Source organism: Haplochromis burtoni, unplaced genomic scaffold, assembly GCF_018398535.1.
Source record: "Haplochromis burtoni strain Fernald_Lab_line unplaced genomic scaffold, NCSU_Asbu1 Contig_33, whole genome shotgun sequence".
Taxonomy (NCBI): Eukaryota; Metazoa; Chordata; class Actinopteri; order Cichliformes; family Cichlidae; genus Haplochromis; species Haplochromis burtoni.
Window position 1 is genome coordinate 408,896 of NW_024582394.1, and position 14,073 is coordinate 422,968.

General features: G+C 38.5%; 1 protein-coding gene across 3 annotated transcripts in view; it reads left to right on the forward strand.

Annotated features, from left to right (window-relative positions):
• Positions 1-14,073, forward strand: part of fstl5 (follistatin-like 5) — a 196,811-nt gene that overhangs the window by 136,653 nt on the left and 46,085 nt on the right. For all 3 annotated transcript variants that reach the window (XM_005919390.2, XM_014332737.2, XM_005919391.2), the window contains one exon: positions 523-643. In XM_005919390.2, the coding sequence (XP_005919452.1) occupies positions 523-643 (121 nt within the window). The remainder of the gene's footprint in view (positions 1-522; positions 644-14,073) is intronic.

A 14,073-nucleotide genomic window follows, 5' to 3' on the forward strand; every position in this document is an offset into this window, starting at 1 on the left:
CATTTATCAGTGGGAGGTACTCTAGCTCCCACAGTCCACAGATATGCACGAGGTTAGGTTAATTTGTGATTCTAAATTGACTGTAGATGTGAACGTGAATAACCTGTTCAGGGTGTACTTCTTACCCTATGACATCTGATATAGCCGCACCACCGATGGATGGATGTGTAATTTCTACAATAATCATCTGTCACCTCAGCTCCTTTCCATCAGATTTCTTGCCATTGATTGGAAAAACTGAAAACAATTCTTCTTAACTGTGTTCTGTGGGACAAAATGGCTTCAACTTTTGACTTAGATTGATGGCCATTAGCTCAGCAATGTGCCTTTTTGGTTGTCATGTGGTAGTTTTAATTTCCTGTTCTATAAACGATTCTCATCTGCACGCCACAGGCTTGTTGCATTTCAACTGACACGATTCATTTCAAGCTCTCAATGCCTAAAGCCAAACCTGCTGCTTCTGGTAGCTTTCTGTAAGTGATAAAAGCTGTTATTTATTTATTTTCCTTCTATGTGTGGCAGGATTTTGGGGATGACGGTTCACTGTACTTCACCAAGGTCACCACTACCCACATGGGCAACTACACCTGTTATGCTGATGGATATGAAAAACTGTTTCAGACCCACACTCTTCAAGTGAACGGTAAGAGGCTTACACATACATTTGTCACACTATTTGTAAAACAATAGCCCCTGTTTAATGCTAAGATTTCATCTGAAAATCGATATTTGGTAAATAATAGTAACAAAGTGGAAAAAACACATTCTTGCCAGGTTTAAGGCAAATTTACATTTACTGTTAACATTTAGAGTTTTGTTATGATCTCACAATGGTCATTATAATCTTTGTATTTGTCCCCACAGTCCCTTGTCACATTTGTGGTTGTATCCAGTCTTTGTTTATATTGCTCTTAAAAAGTCATGACCATAAGTATTTGAACAGTCAAACATTTTTGTGTTTTTTGGGGGGGGGTTTGTCTTGTTTTTTTTTCTCTGTACGCGACCACCGTGGATTTTAAATCAAAGAACAGAGATGTGATTCAAGTGCAGACTCTCAGCTCAAACTCAAGGGGAATTTCCTTGAAAAACTCCTGGGTTCCTTTTCCACTATGCTTTGGGTCGTTATTCATTTGCACAGTCAAGTGCCGTCTAATCAGTTTTGCAGCTTTCGGCTGAATCTAAGCAAAGAGCCCTGCACACTTGAGAATTAATCATCCTTTTTCTGTCACCAGTCGCATCATCAATAAACACTAGTGATCCAGTTCCAGTTGCAGCCATGACATATGACATTAAGCTATGCCATAATACTACCTCTATTATGCTGGGGAAGGTTAGGGTTACGGTTTGGGTTTAGGGGTAGGTTAGATCATGAGCTGTTCTAATCTGGCCTTTTTGTTGAGTGTAACCAGTGGTTTGCACCTCTTGGTAAACCCTCTGCAATTGCATTCATGAAGGCCTTGACAATGATACACCTCCCTGAGTGTGTTCTTGACTTGATTAGATTTTGTGAAGGCGTTTTTCTTGCATCAACATTTCTTTATGTTGAGAGATTAATTTGTCGTGAAATAACAAGGGAACAGGTTGTACCTGGCTAGGAATCTGATTGTCAGTCAGTTGTCTAACTATTTTTGAGCCTCTGAAAATGGGAGGCTATGTGTAAAAATAAGTATAATTCCTAGAGGAATAATTTTTTTAATAACTTGAATTAAAACTGAAAGTCTCTTATTCAATCACATGTTCATTGTTTGAGTTAAAATCCACTGCAGTGTTGTACAAATCAAAATTACAAAAATCATTGTCCAAAAATGGACTTGTGGACTTGACTGTAGCGGTGCATTTAGAGCCAATAATGGGCTTTTAAAACAGCCTCTAAAGAGTAGAAAAGTAGAAATTCATTTCTGAGAAAATTGTCTTTTTTTTCTAAGTATTTCTTCCTGGAACAGTCGTCCTTTAGAAAAATGTCCCTCTGCAAAATCACTTCAAAACAATCATTGTGTAGGGCACTCTTTATTAATGGAGACTGTAAGTAAACGGGTAAGTGGTAAAATATCATGTTGCACTCAGGAATAGTTGTCACCATACCTACTGCTTAAAACTACATGCCAGGTTCTGCTGTGGTGGGGCTTTTTTTCTTAGCTGGTTCTATAAATTTATAATATCTCAAAACTTTTTGCTCCGTAATTAATGGCAGGATAACATAAGGCAGATGTTTTTCATACCGCATGAGTGCATTATCCCAAAAGTAAAATGTAGTCTTAAGATGTAGTCACACTAATACCAATTGATAGGAAAAAACTGTGGCAGACTGAAAGAGCTAGCTTTTTATCTTATTGTTTAGCAGCCTGAGCGATTTCTCTAAAAGTTGGTTTGCACTATATGCTCAGGACTAAAAAGCAAACAGCAACTACCTGGTGGCGGCATTGAACAGCTAAAGATTCAGACACTTCCCAGAGGAGAAGTCAGTCCAGCAAACAGTGCTAGAATTAATATTTAACTATTGATCAGAATTACAATTCTAAGACATTCTTACTTCTTACTTCTTGGTGTAATGCCTAACATGAGTAAATAAGCAACTGTTTGCAAACAAGTCTGCCTTATCCAGTAATGAGTTCATTAGATGTCTGTTGCATTTATAGCTTTTTCCTGCAGCCTCCGAGTGGCCATGCAAATCAGTTATTGTGTATTTGTAATTTTTTTTGTCATTTCACTCAAATAAAAGTCCAAAAGACTGAATGCTAAAATCCAGTTTATACTCTAGTGAGATCTCTGTCTGCCTCTGCTAGACTTATAAGTCTATTCTCAAAAATAAATCTTTGAAACAGGTGTGTTCCTCATACAAGGCTTTTCTTGGCTCACAATGGGCCTTTGGGGGTGACTGTACACCTAAGCACAACTGGTTCAAGTATATTTAAGGCAAAGAGTCTATGTTTCCTGTCTTTTGATGTTTATGTATTTTTCTGCAACTTTTGGTCATTTCATACAGAAAAAAAGTGTTTGGGCTTGAGTAAATTAATCCCCACTTAAAGCGAAATAAAAGCCATATTTCATATTCAGGGAAACCCTGTAGTGATGATAGTACCGGCTTTTTGATGGTGCTAAACTAAAGTCACGTTTTTTAAATATTGTGTCAACAAGAAAAGTAGTACATAAAATTTAAGGAAAAGTTGACACATTTTTATTCCTTCAAGGAATTCTCATGATTTCGATAAGCATGCTAATGTTTCAAATAAGTGGCCTTCATCATAAATTAAAGAAAATGAAGGTCATGTCATTTATGTACTAAATGTTGGCAGGTGTCACATAGTATCCTGATAGAAAAATTATTATTATGTAATAGAATAGAAGTGTAGCTTTTTGAATGTGAAAATTAGTAATTGATTGTGAAGAAAAATCCGCATCAGCTGATTAGTCTCCCAAGTGGCAGAGAATGCAAAACCAGACTACTTTTATGTTAACTGAGTACAATCCACCCAGGATGGTGCATATTGTATGCAAAGTCAGAGCAGCTGCATATTGCTGCAGGTGCAAATAAAAGAAAGTGCTGATTGGTTCACAGAAGGCTGGCAAAAAAAAAAACCCAAAAAACAACTGGACCAGAGTGATGACGGAATTAATTTTGGCAGTGTGGGAAAGTGGAAGTTGAGTAAAGAACAGACTAGAAGCCCCAGTACCCAGGATTCCACACAAATGAGTAAAGTCAGAGCAGCCTTCTTGAATCGTGACAATGATAAAATGAAGCGAGGTGGTATAATTCTAATGACAGTTACTGATGGTCAAGGCTCTGTTATGTACGCTCTGTTGCTATGTTTTTAACCCTCTCGGGCTCAAATTAAACTTTTTGTTGCTAATGCACAACCAAGTCCTGCAGTGGTACTTCTGAGTAAAAAAACTCATAAAATGTGTATGTGGGGTAATCAGGCTGTTAGTTTTTAACTGTTGCAAATCGGCAACGCCTGCCTCGAGAGGGTTAAACTTGTTCAGAGAAAGCATTTTAAAATAAAATCATTGTTCAGTCCAGCAGGTGTCATTATGTGGAGTCCTGAGCTCCACTACATATCTCTTTGCAGCGTTACTCTTGATAGATTGCCCCACCTCGGTGGAGGATTTACATGTTCAGGTCCAGTGAAATACTGAATGGCTGTAGGGCCATGCTTGGCTAACTGATCGTTTCATTCTCACAGATTTATTTTTTATTATTTTGTGCACTGCCACCCTTTTCAGAGTATTCTCCTTTTATTTGTGCACTAGTCAATGTAACCTCACTTTCATTTAGAAATAATACCAGTTCAGTATATTATCTACTTTTTACTAATTGGTTTGGGAGAGTCAGTACAGGGAATAACAGTGCAAAGACTGACACAGGAGCAGTAAAGAGAGGACAAAGGTGAAGAGGGCAAGTTTGTGTGAATGAGACACTTTTCTTCCATACTGCTCCTAATGAGCTGAATGTATTAAAAAAAAAAATCACAATGTGTCAGTGCGAAAAGCTCAAGATCTTCATTACTTTTGACAGACACTCGGCTCATTATCATTCTTCTAAAAGATTACTTTGAGGTTAATTGCAAAGAAACACAGGCCCTAATAAACCCAGTATTGTGTATATGGAAAATGGGGACCCTCATGAGGCCGGTGACTTTTGGTTGTAATTAATACTCTAACTTCCACATGACCTTTTTACTGAAGACTATGAGTTTCACATGCTTAGTCTGGGTGAAGCCTCAGAGGACCTGCTATCATCCTGCCATGGCTACTGAGCTTTTCTAAAACTCAATTAAAAAACAGCTGAAATAGGGTAATCCTGGAGAAGTAGATTCAGAATGCTGTCCATCACTCTTGGGGCCGCAAGAGAATGGCAAGATATACATTTAGAGTTTTATTCTGAGCAACTAATGAAATTTAGACTGGACGCACATTTAGGGGAACTTTTTGATTTCCCAGTGAAGACGTCTGAGAGCAGAGAGGTTTCTATATTGTAAGCTGAGTGCAAAGTGTGGAAGATCATTAAGAAGTTTTGGTTTTGATCCCTTTTTACCCACACAAACTGACTCATCAAAATGTCCCTCATGGATTTTATACAAGCATCTCATCTATTGTCTGCATGCTTTTATTGACAGCTAGCTGCCTCCTATTGTTCACCCCATCTTAATGAAGATACTGCAATGCTATCTTCAGTGTACACTATTATCCTCGAGGTGTTTATTTTGTCGTGATTATTTGTTGTTGGAACTCTGTTGTGCAGGCCCTTTTTTTTTTGTCTTCCTTTCTTTCTGTTTTGCGGTGACCCCACTTTACCCACATGAATCAATAGAGCTGAATCTCATTTATACTGTGGCTGCAAAGTTTGCCCACTCTCCCAGGCACTTAAGCAGAAAACAAATTGTTGTTTGGGGTAAATTAATGAAAGTCTTGGTTGAATCGTCAAATACACCAACCAATTTTCCTCCTGGAAAAATACATTTTGTTTCCCTCTCTACAAAGCTGCTTTCATTCTGGAAAAAAAATAATTTCAAAACATATGTAGTGTTAAATGTGAAAGGTAGTATCTTTTGTCAAAAGTTGGCATGTGCATTTTGTGTATGAATGGTTTTTACTTTTATCCAAGAATGAATTGATGATACCATCTAACATTGTTGTTTATGTGCCCTGTGACCCCTGGAAGTCATGTTGTTGGGGGTTAAGAGCTCATGGTAGGGTGTATGGTACGAAAGGGAGGGCGCACTAATGGGGATTCAGAGACCTGCTGAACCTAACATATACCCATGGGGTCTTGTTATGAACCCTGAGTTTAGCTATAGGTGGTAGGTGTGGTGTGAATCTTGGTGCGCTAATCCCTTGTTCCAAAATAGCCCCTCGGGGCCTGAAAGAAGTCATATTTCTGAGAAATAGAGCTAGAGGTGGAGCTTAACCCATGAGAGCTTACCTATGTAGAAGCTCAGGAAGCATAAACCTTGACTGAAACTGGACTGTCTGTTTTTCCGCTGTTGCTCTTTGGATGTGTGAATACTTACAAGCCCCTAGCTGAATGCTGCTGTGTTGGAGTTTTTCCTAGAGAACCAGTGGGTTGCCCACACACTGCTGGATTTTGATGAGAGAAAAGGGTCTGAGTGTTGCTGTGCGTAGGTGCTGAAGAGCAGTTCAGAAAGAGTGTACAGACGTGTAGATTTGGAGTGTCTGGTTGGGTGTTTTAGGGGGTTTTTACTTGTAGAAGTTATGGTTCTGCCAAACGGATACAAGTAACCAGATGCACAAAATATCAGAGAGAGAGAGAGTGTAGTTAGGAAAAATGAGCTATTTCGTGTATACCAGAGTGTTGTGTGAGTCTTTTGTCTTTTCTGCAATAATTTGGCCAAGAACTATACAGGGAGTGCAGAATTATTAGGCAAGTTGTATTTTTGAGGAATAATTTTATTATTGAACAACAACCATGTTCTCAATGAACCAAAAAAACTCGTTAATATCAAAGCTGAATGTTTTTGGAAGTAGTTTTTAGTTTGTTTTTAGTTTTAGCTATTTTAGGGGGATATCTGTGTGTGCAGGTGACTATTACTGTGCATAATTATTAGGCAACTTAACAAAAAACAAATATATACCCATTTCAATTATTTATTTTTACCAGTGAAACCAATATAACATCTCCACATTCACAAATATACATTTCTGACATTCAAAAACAAAACAAAAACAAATCAGCGACCAATATAGCCACCTTTCTTTGCAAGGACACTCAAAAGCCTGCCATCCATGGATTCTGTCAGTGTTTTGATCTGTTCACCATCAACATTGCGTGCAGCAGCAACCACAGCCTCCCAGACACTGTTCAGAGAGGTGTACTGTTTTCCCTCCTTGTAAATCTCACATTTGATGATGGACCACAGGTTCTCAATGGGGTTCAGATCAGGTGAACAAGGAGGCCATGTCATTAGTTTTTCTTCTTTTATACCCTTTCTTGCCAGCCACGCTGTGGAGTACTTGGACGCGTGTGATGGAGCATTGTCCTGCATGAAAATCATGTTTTTCTTGAAGGATGCAGACTTCTTCCTGTACCACTGCTTGAAGAAGGTGTCTTCCAGAAACTGGCAGTAGGACTGGGAGTTGAGCTTGACTCCATCCTCAACCCGAAAAGGCCCCACAAGCTCATCTTTGATGATACCAGCCCAAACCAGTACTCCACCTCCACCTTGCTGGCGTCTGAGTCGGACTGGAGCTCTCTGCCCTTTACCAATCCAGCCACGGGCCCATCCATCTGGCCCATCAAGACTCACTCTCATTTCATCAGTCCATAAAACCTTAGAAAAACCAGTCTTGAGATATTTCTTGGCCCAGTCTTGACGTTTCAGCTTGTGTGTCTTGTTCAGTGGTGGTCGTCTTTCAGCCTTTCTTACCTTGGCCATGTCTCTGAGTATTGCACACCTTGTGCTTTTGGGCACTCCAGTGATGTTGCAGCTCTGAAATATGGCCAAACTGGTGGCAAGTGGCATCTTGGCAGCTGCACGCTTGACTTTTCTCAGTTCATGGGCAGTTATTTTGCGCCTTGGTTTTTCCACACGCTTCTTGCGACCCTGTTGACTATTTTGAATGAAACGCTTGATTGTTCGATGATCACGCTTCAGAAGCTTTGCAATTTTGAGACTGCTGCATCCCTCTGCAAGATATCTCACTATTTTTGACTTTTCTGAGCCTGTCAAGTCCTTCTTTTGACCCATTTTGCCAAAGGAAAGGACGTTGCCTAATAATTATGCACACCTGATATAGGGTGTTGATGTCATTAGACCACACCCCTTCTCATTACAGAGATGCGCATCACCTAATATGCTTAATTGGTAGTAGGCTTTCGAGCCTATACAGCTTGGAGTAAGACAACATGCATGAAGAGGATGATGTGGACAAAATACTCATTTGCCTAATAATTCTGCACTCCCTGTACATGTTGGACATTTAGTCGTAGTTCTTAAATCTATATAATTACACGGATGTTTTTATTGTGGGTACATAAAACACATAAACCATAGACCTTTAATCAAAAAGGAAATAGCTACTGTAATATAACAAATTGATATGTGGACATCTTTTTAAAGGCTTAAGACTGTTATGGTGCATTCAATAACTTTGAGCCATATACAGTTTAAATATGCTTGTTTCTTAGCTGACACTGGATGTATGGATGTTGCCATACCTCAAACTTTTAGTGAACTTAGTGAGACAGCATATGAGAGCTGTACAGAAAAAATGCACACGCTGAACAAGTTAAGTTATAAACTTACACATTTAGTTATCTGTGACATTTCTGAACACTAAATCTATGATAATGATGGCTGGAACAAGCTGGTCCAAGGCTGTTTAAAATGTCCCACGAGCCTAACTTTAAGTATCTTGGGCTGAGACATGACTGTTCAGTGTTTCTTTTAAGTATTTTTTCTTTCAAAATAAAAGCTTCTGGTACAAATGACAGAAATAAAATAGCAAAACAGGTGTCATTCATATCAGCTATTTGCATTTTACTAGAACTGAATTTATAATCAACGAACTATTACAACTATTATAACTCTAGTTGTATCTTTCCACAGAAAAAAAGAAAACCCAAAACATCTGTTCTTTTTTAGTTTCTTTGTTTTTGCTTTCTATTGTTATGTTCAGCAGGTGCCCTGTGGACCAAATTTCCCTCATTTAAATTGTATTATTTAAATTCCTTGTTGTAAATAATGAATCAGATAGAAAACACACAATGAATGAGGAAAAAGTAGCCCAGCCCCTGTGCACACGTACACTCATTACTGTTTTTGAGACAGAAAAGAAAAAGTATATAAACACAGCATCGTGGTATTCCTTAGAGATCCATTATACTTAATTTCCATTCCAGATCTTTTTTTTAATAACACTCCTAGCAGTCTTACTTTTGTTTTACCCTTGGAAAGGACTTTTTCAATCGCTTTGTGATTTTTCACATAGTGCACTGGATTCAGGCTCTGGACCAAACTGTTTTCTGAGCATGATTACTTCCACATATCGATGGGAGGCATGCAGGTGAAAGAGTAATCACAACCGAGAGAGAAAGCTTTCATCGTGGTGTGCATATTTGTCCTGGTGTGTGGCTGTGGATGTGTGTGGACAGTATTTCAAGTTGGTGTATGAGTCGGTGTCATAGGGAGATGTACAGAGGCTCATGTGTGCTATTAAGAGTGTGTGTGTCTGTGTGTATTTAATAGCATGAGCCACAAGTTCAATTTGACTGAAGTTCTGTACCAAGACTGCCAGGCTTAGTTGGAAATCTCCCAGTCGTGTGATGGTGAAGTGGTCTCCTGCCATGGTGTTTGTGTGCTCCACGCTTGTTTGTGTATGTGTGTCTCTGCATGCCTGCTCATCTTCTGCAGCGCCATGGCCGACGGGAGCCTTGCTGAGTGATTGACGACTGGCTGGGGAGCTTTATGATGGAGCTGTCAGCCCTGCTGTGTCGCATTCTCCTGGCAGTGGCTCTCCTGACACTCTCAGAAACACATCAGAATGCAACTTTTCTCACATCTTGTCTGAATTGAGTTTTGAGTGGAAAAATCCCCCTGCTTGCCTCGCTCTTTTCGTTTTCACGAATGTCTGGGCAAAGAAAATGGTGATTTGCACGCAGGAATCAAGTACGTGCATATGCATTGATGGACTGTGTGAGAGAGGGATTTTCGAAAGGATGAGTGTACACTTTCTGTTGTTTTGGGGACTCTGGTGAAAGAGCTGGATTTACTGTGAGAGAAGGCAGGCTTTGTCAAAAGTCTTTAAGTTACATTTTGTGTCATTAAATATCACTCTATCAGAGTAGCTATACTGTCAAAGCATATTGTCAGGCTTTCAGCTGACATAATCATTGGCAACAAACAAAGGTGTCAGAAAGTAACAGCTAACAAACAGCAGTTGTGTCTTCAGAAACACCCAGTGCTCTCAACATCAAATAAATTGTGTTAATTTCATTTAAAGCTACATTTAAAACAAAATACAACTCTGATATTCTCTTTCTTTTTTTAAAGAAAGAGAGAAAATCACTCTACACGCATAATTTAAACAAAAAAGAGACATTTTAACCATTACTAGTATTTCAAATGTATAATGAGATTTTCTTAAGCAGAAATTTTGTTTACGCTCCACAAGAATGATTCTGAGTCCTACTGAATAAATTTCTTCATCTTGTCCTCCAGATTGAAATGATGGCGGTCAACAAATATTAATTGTTGCACTAGAGAAGATATTGATACTGTAACACTGTTTTAACTATTCATTTAAATAATAAGTACAATAGACGTAACATTGTCACCATAACGATCTTTTGCATCGGCAGCATTTATTTTTCTGTTCCGTACAAATCCTTGGAAGCTCAGCATTTCCAGTGCACAGCTCACTGCACTCTTGGCACTCTGAGTTGAAAAGTGTGATTTTAGGAACATGGCCATACTCAAGACGTGAATGTTTTGTAACCAGAAAAGAATAAACACTCAAGTGTGTAGAAGTGCTCTAAAAAAATGGGTCCGATGCAAAATCCAATGTGTGTGGACACAGAGCCTAATTGATGGAATTGAGCAATCAGATGGCACACCTGGTATCATTGCCTGTTGCTTTGTAAGAACATCCAATTATGTTCTGGGGGCCTCTGGATGTCTGGAGTTTTGATCTCCTCCATACCCGCTTCACACCCTGGAGGACGGGGCTGTGGCCCCCCCACACTCCCTAGCAGATCATTACATGGAGAAACCTTTGGAATGCAAGCATGCTGATCCACACAGGTACGCACACAGGTGTACACATGGGTATTCACAGACGCGGACTAAAGCTTTCTTGGCTGCTGCCTCAAAGCACACTGTGGCTGTCTATCTTGCGTGCTGCACAATATCGTTTATTATTTAGTAACTATTGATATCTATGACTAGCTAGTTTATTGTGATGGTGCTTTGTTTTCTCTATTATTATGTTGCTCTTTGTTGTTTGCTGTCTCCTCTGTTTGTTTTTTGTTTTTTTTTTTTCTCCATACAGGTGACCCAGGAGTTTTTTGTTTTTTTTTCTTTTTTTTTTTTCTCTCTCTCTCCCCCCCCTTCTCACCGTCTCTTCCCCCCTTTGGTTTTCTTTCTTTCTCTCCCCCTCTTTCTCTCATTAATTCTTAAAAAAAAAAAAAAAGAAAAAGAAAAAAAAATAGACAAAGGATGCTGACGCTCTGCCATCACGTAATGTCGCATACTGTGTTTCTATGTCAATTTAAAAAAAAAAAAAAAAGAACATCCAATTATTCCTGACGACAATTTTAAAGCCAAAAGCTCGAAGCTACATATGCGCTCATGCCTTTACTCTTTTTATCAGGGGAACTCCTCTTTTCAGGTATCTTTGGTGTTTTGCTGGAATGGTAACACTGGGAGAAAACTGGGTACAACATGCAAAAATAGTCCCCTGGGCACTTATTAAACTGTAAAGGAATGCGCTGTAATACTTTACTTTAAATTATTATATTAGTTTAAAAGTTTCACCCATTAAACTCATAAAAACCCACACACACATACACACATGCACAAACACACTTTGTAGTTAATTGCTATTCGTAGCAAACAGTGCTTCTCCTAAACTAACAATTATCCCAATTCTCCCAATAATATTAGCTAAATTTGTTTTGAACTTAATTACATACATTAAGTATGACTTTCAGTTATTGCAGTGCCACAATTCAACATTTCAATTTGCTCTTATCCAACACCGCACAAAGCTTTCCCTCTTTTTTTCTAATTTAATAGATGTGCACGGTTGGCTCACCACATTTTAATTAATTCATTCTACCTCAGGTGGGAATTAAATAACTTGGTGGACTTATCGAACGCTACCAGTGACCGTAGGGCAGGATGGGCTTTCTCCCACACATTCGTACAGTCACATGGGGAATTCACTGACATGAGCTTTTTCTCAAATAATAGGCCTTTAACTAAGCAGTGACCTTTATTGGGCTCTGTGGGCAGCCACTGGGAATTATGGCAACATTGATAGAACTTGGCACCTCCTACGCAGGTTTTAGCCCCGCACACCTGCTTTTTAGCTCAGAGTAACAACTGTAGGCTGTAAATGATAGACAGCAGACAGATTTTTGCAGTCTTGATGCATAAGCTGTATATTTGAAAGTGTAATTTGCAAGAGGAAATGCACTGCTCTGCTATTTGAATAGCTTTTCTGGTCTAAAGAAGAGGTGAGAGCTGATATCCCCCATTGCTAAATATGACTTATGACAGGTAGAAATCCCATTTTTATCAATACTTATTCATACTGATATATCCTCAGAAACTTTGGTATTAGAAATCTGACACAACGCTGCAAAGTCACAGTATGCAGTGTTTTCAAATGTTATTTAAGTACTGCACTACAGCACATGTAATTTTATTGCAAACATCCTTTAGAAGCTGTTTGGAATTTGAAACCATTGCCACAAAGTCAAGGTTTCCACGACCAAGAATAAACACTAAATCTCTTTTTAAACGATAACTTTTCGAAAAGACAAAACCTAAACATCTGCAGCCCAGATGCAGTTGATCCAGCTCAGGATTTGGGAATTTTTAGATATAGCACAATGAAACATTTTGCATCATATGTTCACAAATGCATATTGGAATAATATAAGGAAAACTGGAAGACAGTGTATCAACGTTCTCAAGTAAAATATCCCAAAATAATTTGGATACAAATCTTAACAATTCATGCATGGGGGGAATTTTCAGCCTTACGTAACCTCAACCTGCTCTTACATAGTTAATTATGTATTTATGTTGTGCTGAGCACCTTCATGAATAAAAAAGTTGGAAAAACTAGGCTAGGTTACAAAGATTTTGGCAGGCAGTGATTCCTTCCCATCGCAGATGTTTAGTTGAACTAGGTCCATGAAACCAACAGAGGACCCACTCACATGGAACTGCTGGTCTGCCTGCACAAGCCACTGTATACCCATTCACAGCACTGATTAGTCCCACTCTTACTTACTGTGTAATAGCACCTGTACATGCTGAAAATATACTTTGACTGTAACCTACTGGACTCCTGTAGTGTTGTTACCAGCTATGATTAGATCGTAGTTCAGAGACCAACAGCTGAAAGCGCCAACCAGTTCCACCTTCTGAAATCACACAAGCAATTTACTCAAAAATTGGATGAGATGTGAGCGCAATCTCATCCTATCCACTTTCCATCAGTCTCAATAGTATCAGAAGATATTTCTATATACTGTATTGGCCTTAGCAAAAGACCACCCTGATCACAACCTGGCTGCCACTTTTCAACACCTGTTTCAGACTGAGAGTGAAGACTAAAAAAATGTGATCACATCATATTTGGTATCTTTGAAATCACATTAAAATAGCAAAAACGACTTTTGCTAGTATTTTTTAATGCAAATTTATTTATAATCCTATTTTAATTCTTAAAGATGATGATAATGATAAAGGAATAATAGTTGTAAAGTTGAAAAAAAGTGGAGTTAAAGCTTTATTATATCAAAAAAGAGATAAAACATATGACACACTTTGATGACTCAAAACTTAAAACCTAAAATAAGACAAAGAGCGACTGTGTCTGATCTCCTCAGACAGCTCGTTCCTGAGTTGGAGCGCCTGGCCTCTAAAGGCTCAAAGCCTCCACCTTTGAATTTCAAAAAATATCTCTGCTGGACATCTCAGGGTGTATTAAGGCTTATAAAGGTATTGTTATGCTGTAAATCTAATAAATGTCTGTCTATCAGAGACTATAAAATTAAACTATATGGAGATTGTAAATTACATCTTTATTGGTTTGAGTAGTCTTATAGCAGCTTTATTGACCTGTTTAAGCATATATATTTTATACCAGCTGAGACAGAAATAATGATAGTATTGGTTAATTTTCCAAAAGCATAAATTACAGTATTAACGTGTGGATTTGTTTATTAAACCATCACTAAACCTTTGTGAAGCAGCTGATGGAGCTACATTACTGTATTTTTTTCCTTTTTCCTTCACAGTCTTTAGCACTACTTTCAGCTATCAGTAAAATACCACTGAGTGCCTAATGTAATTTTCTTCAAGTCCCCAATTTTTGCAAATG